General features: G+C 42.2%; 2 protein-coding genes across 6 annotated transcripts in view; both read right to left on the bottom strand.

Annotated features, from left to right (window-relative positions):
* Nucleotides 1-1,323, bottom strand: part of st3gal3b (ST3 beta-galactoside alpha-2,3-sialyltransferase 3b) — a 33,123-nt gene extending 31,800 nt beyond the window's left edge. Inside the window, exon 1 of one of the 2 annotated variants that reach the window (XM_037457782.2) lies at nucleotides 1,118-1,323. The gene's annotated coding sequence lies outside the window, so the exon portion shown is untranslated. Of the gene's footprint in view, nucleotides 1-1,069 lie in introns of both variants that reach the window. The other variant, XM_037457783.2, reaches the window with a different exon arrangement.
* Nucleotides 1,324-5,339: 4,016 nt separating this feature from the next.
* Nucleotides 5,340-19,250, bottom strand: kdm4ab (lysine (K)-specific demethylase 4A, genome duplicate b). Of its 4 annotated transcripts, none has more exons than XM_037458815.2 (23): nucleotides 19,062-19,250; nucleotides 17,397-17,558; nucleotides 17,114-17,289; nucleotides 16,907-17,021; nucleotides 16,565-16,758; nucleotides 13,901-13,950; nucleotides 13,713-13,816; nucleotides 13,472-13,609; nucleotides 13,108-13,307; nucleotides 12,405-12,553; nucleotides 11,614-12,263; nucleotides 11,273-11,377; nucleotides 10,968-11,085; nucleotides 10,613-10,788; nucleotides 10,211-10,424; nucleotides 9,804-9,883; nucleotides 9,468-9,523; nucleotides 8,710-8,818; nucleotides 7,635-7,826; nucleotides 7,174-7,344; nucleotides 6,922-7,041; nucleotides 6,742-6,834; nucleotides 5,340-6,622 (listed from the first exon to the last, which is right to left on the bottom strand). In XM_037458815.2, exons 1-23 carry the CDS (start codon nucleotides 19,140-19,142, stop codon nucleotides 6,485-6,487), a joined length of 3,591 nt encoding a protein of 1,196 aa, XP_037314712.2. In that variant the 5' UTR covers nucleotides 19,143-19,250; the 3' UTR covers nucleotides 5,340-6,484. The 4 variants fall into 4 exon arrangements, with proteins under 4 accessions (XP_037314712.2, XP_037314711.2, XP_037314710.2 ...); XM_037458814.2 differs by having other exon boundaries at nucleotides 10,968-11,082; nucleotides 12,390-12,553; nucleotides 19,062-19,249; XM_037458813.2 differs by having other exon boundaries at nucleotides 12,390-12,553; nucleotides 19,062-19,249.
* Nucleotides 19,251-19,565: the final 315 nt, after the last annotated feature.

The raw sequence follows: 19,565 nt of genomic DNA on the forward strand, positions 1-19,565 counted from the left end.
CATGTTGACCAAACTTAAATCCATTTAAGATTGTCTTATTGTCCTTATTCCTTCATCAGGAACAAAACATCCATTTAGTGGTGGAAACATTTGGCTTTCGGGAAAAAAAAGTTTTTCTTTAATGGACCACCATTTCCATTGGTCACTAATTGATCAAACTTGTACTGTTGTTACACACTGGAATTTAACTGTCTATTAAGTCATAAATGTTACTGCATATTAAGCCATATTAGATACAGAAATGGATGTTACACCGCAGCTGTCTGAGGCCAAAAGTCTCATATGTGTATATAGCGAACAGACATGAGTTATTCCCCCAAATGGAATGAAGGAGCAATATGATCATCTAGCGTAATAAGAGACATTGCTAAAAAGATATGGATCTAATGGTATTGATTGTCTCTAGTATCTCCTGGCAGAGATGTTGTTCACATTATTTTGTCTATGTCTGTTTACCTTCCTCATGTCTAAACAGTTCAATCTCTCGCCCATGCATGCCTTCATTGAACACAAGTAACGTGTCTTTTCCAATCGAGATAAATGCAACAAGGCAAGCTTATTTAGCAAAGAATCAACAGATTAAGTTCTTTGAATATAAAGGTGAGTATTAATCAAATTCTATAAATCCAACCACTTGCTCAAAATCAGCTAATAGAGCAGCTTTCTACCTTTCTCGAGTTCTTCATTGAGCTTATCCCCAGCCCCCTGTAGACCAAGGTCATGCAAATCATTGCTGACCAATAAGTAATTCCTTTTTTGGTTTTTAGCCTCTATTTATGTCCATGCAGATACTGTATCATGAAAAAACATTCCCACAAACAGAAAAAAACACCATCACATCTCCAGAGCTGCATATATAGTTTTTGGATGGTATAATGTGCATTATTTGGACCTTTATAATGTTTTAACCCTTACCAATGTCGGATATGAAACTCGATTGGCTAATGATCAGCTAAGCAATGCCTCTGTGCTGAGGATATTGTGTGAGGCTGTTCATTCAACAATTGACGATACCAACGATTTATGCCCCACGTGGTATAACATTTCCCAAAAGGAAGAAACACATTACCTTTCGAGTTGTGGCTGTCTTAATACAGAGCATTACTATCAAACATACCAGTGAATGGCAGACGAAACGATCACCAACAGCAGGCTGTCCAAAAGAGAGAGGAAAGCCAAACATGCAAATGCACTCACTGCAAACATGGGTTAACCAATAACTTTAGATTTGGAATAACAGAAAAGTATGCAACAGTATTCCAATCACATAAAAGCAGTGCAGATGGTTCGCAAACGGCTGCTAACAAATGGTCATTTTCTTTTGTAGCTTTCTAAACGTGAAGAAAATAACTCCTGGCTGTTTAGTTTCATTTCCTAACAGGTCAGGGGATGTTTTCTAGAATCCGGATAAAATTAGGACATTGATTCGGCCTCTGGACCAGAGGTTAGCAACCATGGTGCACGTAGGAGTACATTGTGACCGATGTTCTCTGTGATTTTAATCCTCTGAACAAATAAATGCCATATTTGTCTAAGTAAAACAAATCAATCTCTTGAATGATAATTTAAATGTGTAAAGCTGAACATACATTTAACTTGTCACCAGATGTAAAGACATTTTCCAAAACTCTGTTTCAAAAGTCAAACTGTTAAAAAGTACAATAATACACACTGGTATAGTGCTCATTCTTTAATAAAAAGGAGCCTGAGCGCAAAGAGCTATGTTTGTTCGAGCCAAAATAGCATTTTACGATTTCAAAAGTGGTGACGAATCTACCCCCCACGTCAAAACTCGCATGAGACCCAAGAACTGCGTCATACAGACCCCATGTGAACTCTGGTGTAAATTAATAATAATTAAAATAACAGCCTCCATCTCCAACCATCTTCATTTGTAGAAAGAATAGTTTTACTCAATATATTGCCTGACTGGGGGAAGGAAAGCTTGCATGTTTGCAGACAAAAGATTGCTAAGACGATTACGGGCGTGATCCATCATGTGATAAAGTAGAGCCTGGGGCCAACCTAAAGGCTTACTGCCACAATCTGCTGCTTAATGGGGGGGGGGCAACAACACCAAGTCCCATTAGAAAGAAAGAAGAATGGTGGCATACAGTGTCTTAATAGAAGCACAACACAGTTCGAAAGCAAGGAGATCATTCCTACATTAGCCGTGCTATCACCATCACAAGCAGTGAGGAACGTCAGGAAGAAACATGCTAATAAGGAAGCCAGAAAACAAGAAGTAACACAGCAATGTAGGAGAGGACCATAAACGGTTTAAACAGAAGCAGTTTTCTCAAGATGTCTCAATCGAGTTATCGACTCGCACATTCCCGCACTCAAACTAGACTCTGTCTACACACACACACACACACACACACACACACACACACACTCTTTTGCGTCCTAGTATGTGTGCACATGCACGTAGTGGATGATTGATGTCTCTGTTAAAAATGCAAGCGATCAGTCGCAAGTCAGGCTCTGGTCTCTGCCAACAGTCTTTCAGTATCATAAATGTTCTGATTACATGTCTGACTTATACAGCTGCTTCTTTATTTTAAATTAAGAAATGTGAAATGATAAAATATTGACATTGAGGAAGTTACTGTAGGTTCTTGAACCCTGTTCACTGACCTTTTAATGTCATTTACTTTGTTGATTACTGCAGCTATAGTAATTTGAGCCAGACAAAAAGCAACCACTATTGGCCCCAAATGCAATGGAGTGACCGAGGTTGATAGTAATTTCTGTTTGCACTGACCTGCCGCCAGTGTTCAAAGTTTATAGCTACGAAAGCAAGGCAGTGGGCTTGTAGCCAAGCTGTCAGCAGCCACGATTGGTGAGCCATTAATCAACAGTTTGGGCCATATGAGCAATATGTGTCTTTGTCTGACGTTGAGATTGTATAAGTGCAAGTACAGAAAAAATAGGAAGTCCGAAAGATGAACAAATATCCGCAATCCAGAAAACCCAAGAGGAACTTTAAATTGTTAAAACCAGTGTGGAAATAAGACTTTATTAGCTCAAAGCCACCTTTTAGTGCTTTTACTTGACGGCCATGTCTGAGGCCGACAATTATTGGAGACAAAAACACTGTATTAAAACCAACTAACGTTTCAACTATTCGTTTAGAAAAAGTGAAGGCGACGAACAAGTGTATTAAACTCCTTGGGTGGCAAAGAGAAGTCAGACTGTGTGGAAGTCACTTCCGTCGCAAAAGCCCAGATGGCGAGCCCCGTGATCCAAGACGACGATGGCCAAAAAAAATCAATGCTTCACAACGGCGTGTCTTTAGAGTGTGGGAAGAAGCCAGAAAACCGGGAGGGAACCCACCAAACTCCACCCACACGGGGCGACCTCCTGAGGCCTGTGAGCTTCATGTGTCGTTTGTCACAATTTAGTCTAAAAAATAAATGTACAGTTGAGGCTTATGGAGTAAAAGTATTTTGTAGTAAAATAAAAATGTGTTTGGCCTGATTGAAGCACAATTTCATACATCAGGTGTTCACACTGACAGTTCATCCAATATTAGACGTACAATTTCACAGAGAATGCATCCAGTGGTTGCTGAAGATATTTCAATAGTAATAAAGGATTACACTCATGGTGGCACTAGAGGAAAAGTAGTAGGGGGGTCACAAAAGTGTTTATACATTCCATGTCAATCCATCCAATTCCAGCAGTCTGTCAAAACCAATTGGCCGACCGGCCTCCTTATCCTGTTTGAAACCAGAGCAGGGGAATTACTGCTCTGAAGCGTCACCGTGGCGTTCTTTTTGGTTCGGAGGAAGTAAGCCTGAGACAAAAGAACGGCGTCGATAAAAGCTGGCAGGATGTTGGTTCTTATTTTGCACTGTACCAGCCCATGACCACATGAAACCGGTACTCTTTTAACAAACCTTCAGCTGAATTTCATGGTCACACGGATGCCGTTTTCGTCATGGGAAATTGTAATTGAAATCTCAGGGTATTTCCTCAGAGGGCATTTTATGGAACTGTCAAACAGTTCAGGGCAGCTACTGGAATCCCTCTATAGATCTTTAAATGATGATTTGCCTCCTCAAGGCACAAACAATGAATGAACCCAGATGACAACCCAGTGCCTGACAGCAACTTATTTCAGTCAGCAAATCACCTGCTCAAAAAACTACCGCTTTCCCTTATGCTCTGTATGTAAAGGGTTTACGCATCAACACATTTTGTCTAAAACGTTTTGTGAAGACGAGCGATTGAGTATATCAACTCTACACTTTGAAAAAACTCCTGTCCAATTTTCACACAAAAAAATAAAGACAAAACATATTTCTTAAAAATAACAACCCTATTTGACATTTCTAAGCAGATCCTAAACACTACCGACCCCCATTCATGCATTTGTCAACAACCTCTAACCGAAGCATCTGGAGTAGATAATCAATATAAGACAAGCAATCAACTATTTTTTCTTAAAAAAACACTAGGTTGGTAAAAAGTAATCAAGAAAAAGAATTTCCACTTAGTACCAGATCCCTATGTCTAAGGAAATGAGATGACAGATGTGAACTGAGGCAAACTCAGGAGTTATATGGACCAAAACAGGTTTTATTAGGAAGATTGGCATCGTCGTTATAAAGCTTTGTTTTTTCTGCGTGGTCGAACCGATGAGGCCAGCACAGACCTGCTGTGATGACGACTACTCATGAAAATGTCTTTTGGTTTTAATGGAATGCAGTTTCCTTTCCTCGGAACACGCTTAACTGTAAAAGCTTATTCTGAGCAACCAACCAAGTATTGGTGTGTTTAACAGATGTAGGTTTATGCCGCATATCTACCAGGTTAAACAAGTGCACTGATAAAAGAAAAGAAAAAAAAGGAGCCAGGAGCCATCAATCTAGTGAAATTCCAGCAGTGCTGCTCTGACACAGCTGCAGGCTCTCCTGCTGAGACGTCCAACAGCACGAGTTCAAACACCAGCAGAGCGCGAGAGAGGCAGAAGAGAGACGGCTGATCGAAACACTGCCCGAATCCCAGCACTCACATCTGCTCATTTCTGCATGGAACATGTAGAGGAAGACCATTTTTGAGTACGTTTTGGGGGGAATAAATAACCAAACAGTTGAAGACAAAGACAGTTGCAGATCTGATGCCACCTTGGCCTTTGACCCAAAGCAAACAGAGACAAGTTTGAAGCGAGTGGGGCTGAAGCATGTCTGCACACGTCCTGAAACCACTGGCACATTCAAAGGATTCAGAGGACACTTCTTAAAATGACCCACTTCTTTGCATTTATTTGTGATGAAACTAGAACCTCTTTACAATGTTTACTCTACAGCTAGCTTTTATCAAAAACACAAAATAATCTAGTGGAGGCAATGTTTAAACAAAATGTAAACCACCTGAGACAGGAGGATAAGTGCTTTTTGTTAAGGGAGGGGCGGGGATCCTTAAATCGCAATAAAACAAAGGCTAGTTTTAAAACTTTTAACAGGGCGTTTGAAAACTCATTATAATAAATATAAATACATCTTAGGTTTTCTACAGATTCTGAAAAGGATATGACAAAAATAGCTTTGTTCTCATTCTTAATGCACTCGCATAAATAAAGTGTGATAATTATTATTACAGCATTAATAATAATCCTTAGGCTTTACAAAAACAAAGTATGTTTGGCCCTTTGAAATGTAAGGCTTGGGCCGTCCAAAGATGTTTGCGTCTAGCTTCACAGTAGTTGACACACCAATCAGAAGCAATACATATCACTCTATCCATGGCATTGCATCATTCATGAGTAAAAGGTGAACATATTATTATTTCCTTTCTTTGGGGGTAACAATTTAACAGTTCTGAATTAATCAAATAATTGTTGTAGTCAACAGCTGATTGGCTCAGGTTACAGTCCTGCCTTTGTTTAACTTCATGAGCAAAAAAATTGACACTTCCTTTAAATATTACTTTTTCATCACTCCAACAAAATATGATAAATTATTATGAAATTAAACAAATCAGTAAGTCATGCGCAATTTACGAAAGAAATGTCTTAAAATGAGATAAATGTCCTATTATTTAACCTGTATCCTTTCAGGATTTCCTTTACAGCTGCTGAATGTGGTGCTACAAAATATAAAATATTGTCAGCAATATGATAATCCAATTGATTCCCTAATGAATAATCCATTGATGGCTTCTACCTGAGAAAAAAAGAAAAGAAAAACTAAATAAACTGGAGTAAGAAAACATCACCTACAGTGTGCAATGGGAAACACGAATCAAAGATGATTTAATGCACAGAAAAGTCATTTAAAGTCCCAGCCGTAGTTTATAAATATGCAGCCTGACAGGCAGTGGAAGAGGAGGAAGAGGAGGGGTGATTCCTATCATCAGCAACAGCAGCGAGAAACAAAAAGGCCAGACAAAGAAACAAAGATCTGGAGCTTCATCTCTGCGGTGGGCTGCCGAGGGCCGAGGAGCAGAGGTGGAAAGCAGAAGAGACAAACGGACGTCACTCCATGATGGCTCGGTAAATGACCGGCTCGATGTAGTCCTCCCTGTAGCGAGAGTTGATGACCCGTTGCCTTTTGGAGTTCTGTTTGACGTTGCTCTGAGAGAAGAGCTCAAAGCGCATGTCTGACGCCACCGACTGTGAAGGAGAAATGAGTGCACCGAACATTAGAGGCCACAGCGGGCACATGTCATGTCAATGCCTTAAACATTAAAAAGGTTCAGAGGCCTTCTGATGGAATGGCGACTGTACGATACCATTCGGGACTTGACCCGCTTGGGAAGGTTCTCCTCTAGAGTGTAGATGTCTTCTCGCTTGACAGTGATTTGGGATCCATCCTCAAACTCCACCTGAATACACAATGTTGTTGTTGTTTAAACAAACCGAGTGAGCTCGTTGGATACAGCGTGCTCAGTGAGACAGAAAAGGGACTTTACCAGATACATGGGGATGGAGTGCGACGCCAAAAACTTTGCTCCATATATCAACCCGTCTGTCCATCGCACTTGAACTGCATCGCCTTCAGTGGGGGGACCGAGCCGGGCGCAGTCCCGGTTCTGAAAAGAGAGCGAACGGTCACCTCTCAAAGCTACTGTGACACAACTCGAGACATATCAGCGTATAAATGTTGTTAAAGGCGTGTCCTCCCCGAGCATCTTGACAAATGATTCAGGAGCTGCCGTATTTACCTCAATGTCCTCTGGGAAGAGGTTGTTGCTGTAGGAGCCATCGTCGAACACAACCTCGTAGAAGGTGGCGGTGGTCAGCTCCACCACCTCGCTGTGGTAGTACCGGCCATTTTTGTATTTGCAGATCACCCTCTGCCCGACTGCCAGCTCACGCATCGGCGCCTTGTTGCGCTGAGGGGGCACAAACGGAGTGTCAATACTTAAAGCTTATCAGCCCACGACGCTAATTGCAACAGGAGCGATAAGCGGGTGAATGGTATAATAAACAGGACAAGTCAATAAAGATAACTCAGTGGTGATGGTCTATTGTAATGATTAAAACATTATTTGCACAGCAATGTGTACAAGATAAATTATACTATACTATATATGCCGTATACTTCATAGGTCAATATGCATTGTGGTGAAATAGCTGATTGATTGACGTACAGCAACAGATTCCTTACTATACGCCGGGTTACCTCTGGTATGCCGGGCACTTTGTGTCTGTGGCAGGTGATGAAGACGGTGAAGGGCCAGTCATCTGGGTTCATGACTATTCCTGCTGCCTGAGCGCAGGTTGGGTGAAATGCCGTTGAGCAGCGGCCGTGGGAGCACTGGACACAGCAGCCCTTCACCTCCCGCTTCATCCGTTTCCTGCAGTATGCACACTTCTACCAGACAAAGAACAACGTGGTTGAGTAATAGTAGTCAATTGGCATGTGACAGCGAAAGGAAGGAAAGGGGGAGACAGGAAACAAGCCACGTGAGGATGATGAGAAATACAGAAAAAAGGTTATCAAAGGGACGACAAATCAGGCCCAGACAAACTGGAACACAGAGGCAAAGAGGGACATTACACCACTTCCTGTTAACTTAATGGGATTGTGACATCATGAGTACTTAATTAGAAGTAACTACTTAGAGATAAAGACCTACAACAATGGAGACAAGGCAACCATTGTGAAAAAAGTCCTGCTTTATTTCAAGACTGACTGTGACAAATCCACAAGCTACACTGGCAGCTTACGACATCATTTTCACTTAAAAACTCTCTCTCGCATTAAGTGTGGTCAGACTCCCTGAAACACTATGCATAATTCGGAGGCATGCAGGCGGCAAATTGAGAAGAGTGTGAAAGAACCCCAACGAAGCAGTTTCACAGTGGGGAAATGTTTGACCTCACCGAGAACAACAAACTGATGCAAATAGATAACAACGTTAAGCAAGAATCCAAGCTGTAGATTGGTAAAAACTGCTTGGAAAACTAAAGCCGACTCATTTAGCCATTAATAGTCCGATTGTGATAGAGATTCTTTGCAACCACCAAACCAAATTTGTTTGTCACTGAATATTTGCACTACTTTCAAGTACTCAAGAACTATTTCGGAGAAGAGAAAACTCAAAGAGGCCGCATAACTCCAGTTTAGGATCAGACTTGTTGCACATTGAATCATCTGGTACTACCTCTACGCCCACAGGTTGGAATCTGGACTCCTCATACAAGATCACGGCAGCTGGTTCAAAACCTTTATGTGTGACTGTGGCGAGTCTTACCAGTTTGAACCGAGGCAGTGGGATGGCAGAGAGGTCCACTGGGCCTCGCTCAGCAACATTCACAAAGCGAGCTTCCAGCACAGTGATGGCACACAACACATGAACCCACCTGTGTGAGGGGAGAACATCAGGGGGATTTATTGGAGAACATAATCTGCACATCCGCACTAGATCAACTGAATCAACTACGGTCCACTCAGTGCACTCTTCTTGCTACTAAATTCATTAAAACAAACATAAAAACCTATTATTTGGAGCATATCAAATTATGTTCAACCTAAGTGATAACAGACAAGTTGACCAGCTCGCACCGGGCAGTATTAATACGATCAGAGTGTGGAAGGAGCCTTTGAAGTGGTTACAGTGCCTGAAGCACATTGGAGTCTTTAAAATACTTTGCATCAATCAACCAAAATATTGATTTAAAAAGATGCATTTTGAACGTTGGATGTTTTAAACTAAGATTGTTGTATTCATTAAATTCTTAAACTGAATACAAAGAGCATTGCCATTAAAACTATAGTTATCGGAATAAACAAGTTTTAAACTATTAATTTATTGCATTGGAAATAGTGGTTTGATTAGGAAAAAAAATCTCTGGTAAAACCTGTGTGAACGTTTGTGACATTTAAATAGTACTTTTAAACCATTTTTTTGATTATGGACTCCATAACTACTCTACAGGTGTGATATAACCTCAAAAGTAGTTTCTGTGATACAACTTTTGGTTTACAAATTTGTGCTCTTAAGTTTCTTACTTGTCATTGTTAGCTCTCTGCAGAGCTCCCCCCCTCAAGGAACACAGACAGCAGTCCTGGAGGAAAACCAACATAAAACAGAAATGGTTTGAAAGCAAATTCCATTGAGGTGTCACAAATGCATAAAGTGAAGCATTGCCCTCTTCCGGTCAAAGTAAAGCCACATTCCTCCCGTTTCTCACACCTATTGTTCCCAGCAGACAGGAATGCTGGAAGCAGCAGAAGTTTACTGATTACAAAAGGGTAGCGCTAACACAAGGGAACAGAAATAGGAGGTTTCACTATTAACAGTTGAATAGAAACAATCATCTACTAAAAGCAGCCAAACTAACTGACCTCTGTGGTGGCATCAGCCTCACAACGGCTGCACAGCCAGTCATCAAGTTCACTTTCATCCCCAGGTACCCCATAGCAACCTGAACAAGAACACAATGGGTCAAACATTTACTTACTTGATCCCACAGCACGGCCATTAGTCTTATGTGGCTGGTTTTTCAACATGATTGTGATAGGGGGGGGGGGGGGTGAAGGGAGAGTAAATACTGGATCTGGCTTTAGAGCAACCCAGCCATGATATAAAAGTGGAACAGCGTTGGGGAATACATAAATTAATCAAAATAATACCTTAACAAAACTGTTTAATTCAAGAATGACTCGGTATGAGAGAATCCCGTGTTAAAGCTCTCTGTGCCGCTGCCAGAATAAGAATAAATAAATCAGGTTGTCACAGAACAGGGTCGTACTTGTATGCACGCGGACGCAGCACTGAGCACAGCTGACCAGCCGGCTGGTGCCGTCCTCTGCTACATGAGGGTTAGACAGCTGCCCCTCGCCGTTGTCATTCGTCCTGCTGGATTGGGTGTTGAAACACATTTCAGGGATGAGTGGCTTGGACCACTGGCGTCCGCCTGGACGGTTCACCAACGTCACGCTGGAACTCCCACTACTGGATTCAGACTGGAGGGGAGAAATACAAATCGAGAAGATTGTTGCATGATAATCAGATGGATCCACTCATCCTATTGATGACCTTCTGTCAAGTGTAAAAATCAATGCTAAACTATATATTATTATTAATAATATTTTCCATCTAGATTGAAGATTTTTTTAAATAAGTACAGCAATAAATAAAAAAAGCTTTTCACCTGATGGTAGGTGTAGAAGAGCAGGCAGATGGAGCAGTAGGGTTCCTGCTGGGCCAGGCTCTTGTTGTACTCTCGCTCTACCTCAGGGTTATACGGGCGACACTGCCACAGCTGTGTTAATGGCTTTGCCCACTCCTCTTTCTCCTCTTGCTCAAACTCCTCATCCATGAACTCTTCTACAGACAGGATGGGGATCAAGGAGAGAGGCGCAAGTGTCAATGAAGTAAGGTGGTAGACGCAAGAATTCCAAGCACCATAAAGAATTAAATGTTTAGAAATTATATTATTACAGTAAATATAATGTTTAGCAAATAGGCTCCACACAACCCCAATATGCAGATGAAGCACTACCTACCATTGTCGCTGTGCACCTCCCTGATTAGAGGGTGGTGGCGAGGCAGCTTGCACAGCTGGGGCTGCTGTTGCTGCTTCTCCACCACTGACATGCAGTAGGATTGCTCTTCTGACACCTGCTGGAGGAAGACGTGTATAGCAAGAGAACACTTAACACAGGAATGGCACTGTACCGCAATGAAAATAACATGGGTTGGATTAAAACACATTGTTTGACATATTAGGGGCTCTGTACTGGTATTTCAAGATCTACATTTGGACGCATGCATCCCTTTGAGAATTTGGTCACAGCTAGTAACTACTTACGTGATTGTGAGGGATTACCTCCACCTCGTCACAGATTGGTTTCTCGATAGGAATGGTCTCATTCAGGACGACAATGCCACGATCCACGAGGGGGGACTGGTTACTCTGTAGTTTGAACGGCATGAATGACATTACATATTGAGCCAGATTATTATGGAGCAAAAGCACTAATACTGACTTAACATGTTATACTTTAAGAAGTGAATACTGGCTACTTGTGATGTTGAAAACATTTTGAATTTTTTTTTTTTTTTTAACTATACTGAAACAAGCATGTTACACAGAGAGGCCACAATGACTTCAATGACTTGCGATGAGTCATTAAAAGTAAAGAAACAGACCTGTCTCTTGGTGGACGTGTCAATCGTTGTTCTGCTTGTCTCGAGATGCTTTTCTGTCCACGCGGCAGCAGAGTACCTCGTTGGCTCAGATTCTGGCTTCCTTACTTCAGCTTGAGCCTCTGCGGGCATTGTTATTTCCGGTTTCTCCTCCTTTTGTCCCAGCTCTACGAAAACCTCTGTCTCCGACTGATTTGGTGCTCCGATGGTGAGCCTAGTCTTGGATTCTGTCTGTGGCGAGGGCTGAACCTGTGCGTGTGATGAGGTACAGCTTTTGTGCTGCAGGTGACGGGGTTGATGCTCTTGAGCATAGCTGTGCACCTGCAGCTGTGTGTGAGAATGCTGCTGCTGCTGCTGCTTCTCCATAGTGTAGCTGTGCACCTGAAGAGCATCTTTTGAACTCAAAGTTTTGTGGAAGAGCAGGCTGGCCACCCCCATTTTACGGGCAGGCTGAGCAGTGGCTTCGGTCCAGGAAGGTGTTGCTGAAACGGATAAATATCGGTTTCTGGGCTGGGACTGCGCTGAGATGGCAGGTGCGCGCGTCTTGGTATAATGTGGAGGGCGGCCTACATCACAGTTACTTTGGGTTAGGCTTCTGTGAAATGGATCCAATAGGGTGAGCTTGTTTGGCGTGACAACCAACTTTGGTGGCCCTGTAAATTGAATCGGAGACATCTGTTAAGGAAGTGATGGTGAAAAGCGCACTTTCATTAAACTTAAAAAAAGCTATTTTAGGCAAACAATCAGGAAATTTAGGTGTAATGCAAAAGTGATAATGCCTTTATTTCTCTTGCCATCTTGTGCCGTAGTACGTGGAGGTATGAGGATTAGCCTGGGACGCTTCCCATACTGCTGTGCACCGTCCTCATCTTCATCTTTGGGAACAACCTCGTCGGGCACCTCCAGACAGACTCTGTGTCTCTTTGTCTCTATCCTCTGTGTGCTAATGAGAAGCAAAGAAAAAAAGAAATAGTTTTCGTTTTCTGGTTGTGCAGATTCGGTCACTTGCAACGGTTTTTCAAGCCGCTTCGCCACAGGACAAAATGATGTAACTGACCACTGACATGTGTTTTTTGGTATAAAGAAAACCTTCATATACAATCTCATTTGGGCTGGAAAGGGTAAAACTGTATTTGAGTGTTGAACGGGGCGTTCCAAGAAAAGAGGCATCAGCAGGCTCCAGTAATTGTCTCTGATTATTATTGAGTGAAAGCTGTGATTTGTTTGGTCTAGAATAATTATTATTGATTTCCTCTGCTGTCCCGGGATCTTTGAGCCAATAGTAACTGATATCAAGTTGTTTTATATTCTACAGTAAGTCAGTCACTCAGACAGACAAGGTCCCAGGGATCGTTGTCGCTATTTACTTTCACTTTCCATTGACAGACATGCCGATGGATGTTCCCAAAAGAGCATGAGCCAACAAAATACATAAAATTGTTTAACTTGTCAAACTAATGTACACAAGCACATTCGTTGCTGGAGCAAATGACCCACCTCTTACGCTCGCCATCATCCCCACAACTCGCCGCGGCGGTAAAGGACTCTCCCAAGAACTCCTTTGCTTCTGGGGTGGGCCGCGTGTGGTCAATAGGTGACACATCTCGCCCCGCCAGCCACTGCTCATAGCGATCTGGCTGGAACTTCTTTACAAATACATCCATAGAAATTTTCACCATGTCTCTACGGCATGAGCACTAGAGGGAAGAGGAGCAGGAAGGAGACAGCGATTCAAATTTGACGGGATTGTAATCTATAAACATAGAGTTGTTAAAACAGTGTACATGTTTATGTTTATAGTGTTACGAGCGAGTTGACATCGGATTCAAATTATTATTATTTTTTTTCTCGCAGTCCTCACCAAAACAGCTTGCTTCCCGTACTCGATCCACCTCTCAGTGGCAAAGTTGGTGGATTCTGCACAGTTGAAACCGTGGTTGAAACCAGCATGATAGGCATAGGGGAAAGTCACCATGAACTCACCGGCCTCCTGAGTAATCTTCAGAAGAGGTAAAACAGTTTTGTTAGTCACAGCAGTTACACATTTGACATGTTCAGGGGGATGAAGAAAAAGACCTGAAACAAATAAAACTACCTCATACCTTTTCAAACGGAATGCCATACTTCTTAAGTATTGATGGAGAGAGGAGTGTCATCTTGTGCCTTAAAAAGGCCTCACAATTTTGAGAACTACCAGGAAAGAACCCTGGAAGGAGAGCAGACAGATGTTGAAGTCCACGATAGTAAACGGCCTTATTACAGGACAGATTATATTGTTTTGGTCACTTACCTTTAGCCAAGCGCTCCAATCGTTTCCCATGCTCTGGAGGAACACAGTACCTACGCACATTTAAATTAATCTGCTTAGTCACAATAAACTTACACTATGGATTTATGTATAAACAATTAAGCATGTCAGATAATAAGATATGGAAAGCTGGCGTGATGGCTTGCACTGACGATTCACAGCAAGGGAGGCCTTAAAAACAAAGCATATACACTCACCGGCCACTTTATTAGGTACAACTGTCCACCTGCTTGTTAACACTTCATTTCGAAGCAGCCAATCACATGGCGGCAACTCAGTGCATTTAGGCATGTAGACATTGTCAAGACAATCTCCTGCAGTTCAAACCGAGCATCAGTATGGGGAAGAAAGGTGATTTGAGTGACTTTGAACGTGGCATGATTGTTGGTGCCAGAAGGGCTGGTCTGAGTATTTCAGAAACTGCTAATCTACTGGGATTTTCACGCACAACCATCTCTAGGGTTTACAGAGAATGGTCCGAAAAAGAAAAAACATCCAGTGAGCGGCAGTTCTGTGGGCGGAAATGCCTTGTTGATGCCAGAGGTCAGAGGAGAATGGCCAGACTGGTTCGAGCTGATAGAAGGGCAACAGTGACTCAAATAACCACCCGTTACAACCAAGGTGGGCATAAGAGCATCTCTGACGCACAGTACGTCGAACTTTGAGGCAGATGGGCTACAGCAGCAGAAGACCACACCGGGTGCCACTCCTTTCAGCTAAGAACAGGAAACTGAGGCTACAATTTGCACAAGCTCATCGAAATTGGACAATAGAAGATTGGAAAAACGTTGCCTGGTCTGATGAGTCTCGATTTCTGCTGCGACATTCGGATGGTAGGGTCAGAATTTGGCGTCTACAACATGAAAGCATGGATCCATCCTGCCTTGTATCAACGGTTCAGGCTGGTGGTGGTGGTGTCATGGTGTGGGGAATATTTTCTTGGCACTCTTTGGGCCCCTTGGTACCAATTGAGCATCGTTGCAACGCCACAGCCTACCTGAGTATTGTTGCTGACCATGTCCATCCCTTTATGACCACAATGTACCCAACTTCTGATGGCTACTTTCAGCAGGATAATGCGCCATGTCATAAAGCTGGAATCATCTCAGACTGGTTTCTTGAACATGACAATGAGTTCGCTGTACTCAAATGGCCTCCACAATCACCAGATCTCAATCCAATAGAGCATCTTTGGGATGTGGTGGAACGGGAGATTCGCATCATGGATGTGCAGCCGACAAATCTGCGGCAACTGTGTGATGCCATCATGTCAATATGGACCAAACTCCCTGAGGAATGCTTCCAGCACCTTGTTGAATCTATGCCACGAAGAATTGAGGCAGTTCTGAAGGCAAAAGGGGGTCCAACCCGTTACTAGCATGGGGCACAGTAAAGTGGCCGGCGAGTGTACATCCCCACATAACCAAGGTCACATCCTGGACCGGCCTGTTCCTCTGGCATCACCTCGCCACCGCGGACCACTTAGCCGTTTAAGCGGGTTAGGGTTAGGGTTCTCTCTTGAAAGATAATGACTGGATGTAGAAAGCTCGATAAATCAGAAATTCAAAACTAAATTCACAACGTTACGATCGTCTGTAACAATTTGTTCACTGGGCTAAACACAAGAGTTTTGTGGTTGGCGGCTGAGCAGCTAAATACGGATTCAATCTGACCAGCACCCACTGGCGTTACAGCTAACGTGAGGAAGTGTTTTGCTTATAGTTCTTCCCAGTTATTGAGAATCAGATTTTGCTAGGTGTACACGTTGGACCAGAGATGCAGAATTCATCCCAACGATTTTACAGAGAGTGAGACTCTACGACCAAAGCTAAAGTTGATGAGTGACTAAGGAAAAGAGGTCAGAGAAGCAACACGCTTTGCGCAAGATTGTTGCCAGAATATCATGTATCACGGTAAACATGCACTTCATTATTATGTGTACCCCAACAATAGTGATTCAAGTCAAAGACAAGCTCCTCTCCTCAGATGACCTCAATGTCCTAATGTTGAGAATTTCCAGAGCGCAATAGCTACAAATCCAAAATCCGCATCATCGGCCCCAAATCCCCAAACCTTTAACCAAAAATCCCACCGCACATGGCAACACTTCTTGTACTTTCACGCTTATCCATAACTTTGTTTTGTTTTTTTGATGATCACATCACTAAGCTGTTTTTAATTTTTTTTAAAGAAGTTGATTTACAACTCAAATAGTTGTAAGCACAAATGGCTGTCTGTCAGTATGTGGCAACAACAGTCTGCACCCTGTCTAGGTGAGCATAACCAGCCTTTGCTTTCTGTCAGCTGGGATCGGCAAATGGAGATAATGAGTTCTGTGATAGAACACCCTGCTGCATAAATGCCGTAGTGTCCGTAATAAGAAATAGAAGCCTGTCTTTTCTGTGTGGAAGGTTCCATACTTCTGTACATGACATGTTATTACCGTGTAGGAAAAAGAAGATTGCAATATACGGCTTTTTTTGCACTTCTGGTCAGATCTTGAACTGCATTTTGTACTCAATTGAATCTAAATCAGAATCTGATAAACATCCATTTCCAAGAGCACACTTGGAAAGTTTTGATAGATAATATCAGAAGAGATTAAGATTAGCATAACAATGTTATGATAATGTTTTGTGTCCTTACCATGATTTGGGCTCTCCAAAATGCAAGTAGTTGATACTGTAGAGGTCCATGTCCTCAGTGTGCCATGCAAAGGTGGTCTTCCACATGCCAAAATACAAGTAGGGTGTATTAACACCCTCAATAGTGATTCCGCTTTCACGTTCCACTGTATCCAAAATAGTGTCCAGGTGGCAAATGTTCCATTCTTTGACGTCCTGCAGAAGTGGATGAGAAAACACAAAATGACAGATGAAGAAGTAGTGAAGTGGTGATGAACCATCCCGATGTTCAGTAATGTATCAGTTCACAGACAGCAAGCGATAATATGAACTGCAGCAACGACATCCAAGAAATTCAACTCACGGGGCCATATAGAGATCCATTCACATCGGCCCCGTATATGGGAGGGTTAAATGTCACATTCTTCCAATACTTTCTTTCCAGCTCTTCAAAGTCATCATAATGTGGACTACAGAACCTAAAAAAAGGAAATGGTTAATTATTACAATGAAATAACTTTTATCATAAAAAAAAAAAAAAAAAATGTTTTTCCATTTCTGAAATTCCCACTTGTCACTGTTGGCCATCTTGCGAAACTCTCTCACAGTCATGGACTTCTTCTGAATGTTGTATTGTGTGAAAAGGCCCGACTGGCCCGTCACAACCTGCTGGATGGGTGCGGGGATCACCAAATCGTCTATATCGTCATAAGAGCTTCTGGGCTTCCATTCTTTTGGTGGAACAATCTTGGAGATGGAAAGTGGAAAGTGTATTACTGCCAACAAAAAAAAGATTCTAAAAACTTGATATTTGAAATAGTCTGTGTGAGCACATCCAGTGCATCAGTTCTTACTTTTGCCAGGCCTGCTTTGTGTGCTCCTTGGGACTCCACATAGGCAATGTAGCGGCTGAAGTTCTTGAATTCCTCCGGGGTGGGGTAAAAAGTCATGATCCCCTTGGAACCATTGTTTTGGGAAATCACACCCGACGCCATGGTGGCTGTCAATGGCAGCTCCTGCAAATTGTGAATGAGGACATTGTGAATGAATGTTGTGATATGCTGATTAAATATATCTTCAAACGGTTATTGCATTAACCGTTTTCTATCACAGAATCTAACTGGGTGGAAGCGACATACATTGAATTGTAACCCATGGCTTACATTTGGCCTGGGGAGCAATTGGGGGTTAGGTGTCTTGCTCAGGGACACTTCCACATGGCACAGGGAGCAGCTGGAAATCGAACCGCCAACCTTGCGGCTCCCAGCGCATCACACTACTCAAAGGCGCATGGAGTTTTAATGATTAAAACAGTATATAATACTGAGTAGCTATAATATTAAAGCATTGTTTATTTCAGAACAATATTTTTATGAATCAATTACATCACAGAGTTTAGCCTGGTAGAGCTAAGCAGATATTTGCACACTTGCATTTGGGGATTTATAATGACAACATTTGTAACCACTAAACTGAGTTTACTATTTTGAAGAAAAAAAAATATATTTGTATAATAGCCAATTGATGTAAATGTCTGTTAAAGTAATTACAGTTAATAAATGTAAGGACTGTACCATGGATCCATTAGTTTTGAAAAAGAGCAAAATAATAATCATCTCAGCCGCTCGTTTGCCAAAGACTCGCCACTGCAACGCTAGTGGCACAAATAAATGAGCCCTACTAACGTTAAGTTCTTATTGTTAATATGCTTATCTGTTGTTTTGAATAATTGAGTAGCTTTCCTCACTCACTACGAAGGGGACCAGCTAGCTTGCAGGCTGGGGGGGGGGCTATAACTGTCCCTGATTGGTGGACCCTGCGTCTCTTTAACTCGGCCCCACAGTTGAAGCCTAGCCCCGCTAGCTTACTTGCTAACTTGCTTAAGCAACATGGGCTAATTCCTATAACGAATATGCAGTTCATATAGCCTAGCATTAGCTAATCTGATAGCACACGGTTTTGACTAGTATTCCTGTCCTATTTAACGTTAGTCCTGGTACCGCAAATAACAATCATCAAATTGAACGTATCCTACTGCACGTGGAGGGGTACTTTGCTATTGTTTCAATGGTGTCTTAAAGGGGGGGGGGGGGGGGGAGTGATATTCATTAGATATCTAACTAGTTAGCCAATTCATGTTATTAGCGTAATTGGCTGGGACTATTTCCTGTAAAAAAGACACCATTGCTGCGCTGCATACTCCCAAGCTCATTCGACTGATTTAACATTTGCAAACTTGGATACGTTAGCGTTCCCTTAGGTCATGAAGCGGAGCTGTCTAACGGATACAAACGAAATACAACAAGCATTTAAATTGACTTAAACCGACAATGCAAAAACTGAAACGACCAGTTGTCTGCAAACGCCGGTGATATTAATTCCAGGAAATAGTCTAAACCCGACCGCTAGCATCCACATTAGCCGTCGAGCAGTTCCGGCTAGTTTAGCATTCAGATTAGCATTGTGAGTTAAGCTAACATCCTTCATGTAATGTAACACGTAAGCATGCAAACACTTACCACCGCCTCTCTGTTGACTAAGACTGTATTCCTTTGCGTTGTAAATACCTCGTAATTAATAGAAAGAGCAGTTAGCGGCATTGGAGAAAGAGGAGAGCTTGCTGTGTAAACCCCCTGTGAATAGATCACTATCCTCCATTACCACGTCTACGCATGCACACGCATCTCCGATTTTGTTTACCACAACACGCATCACGCTCAGCCAATAGGGGGCCTGCTCTGCCACCCCGAGCGTCTCTCGATGGATTATAACGGTAGTTATAATTTTGTTTTTTTGGTTACTACTCTAAATATGAATTTCAGTAACCAAAATATTGTCTGTGTTTGCACACTCAAACGAGGGCGATTTTATAATGTTAAGAAAATGATATGTTCCAACCAAAAGACGTCCATAGAATTAAGAATGATTATTAATTGTTGTTTAAACACATTCGATTAATTTGTTATGTTTCAACTAACCCATTCAATCTTACTGATAACAAGGTAATAGGTGTATGTATATTT

The sequence above is a fragment of the Pungitius pungitius genome, chromosome 15 (assembly GCF_949316345.1).
Source record: "Pungitius pungitius chromosome 15, fPunPun2.1, whole genome shotgun sequence".
NCBI classification, from domain to species: Eukaryota; Metazoa; Chordata; class Actinopteri; order Perciformes; family Gasterosteidae; genus Pungitius; species Pungitius pungitius.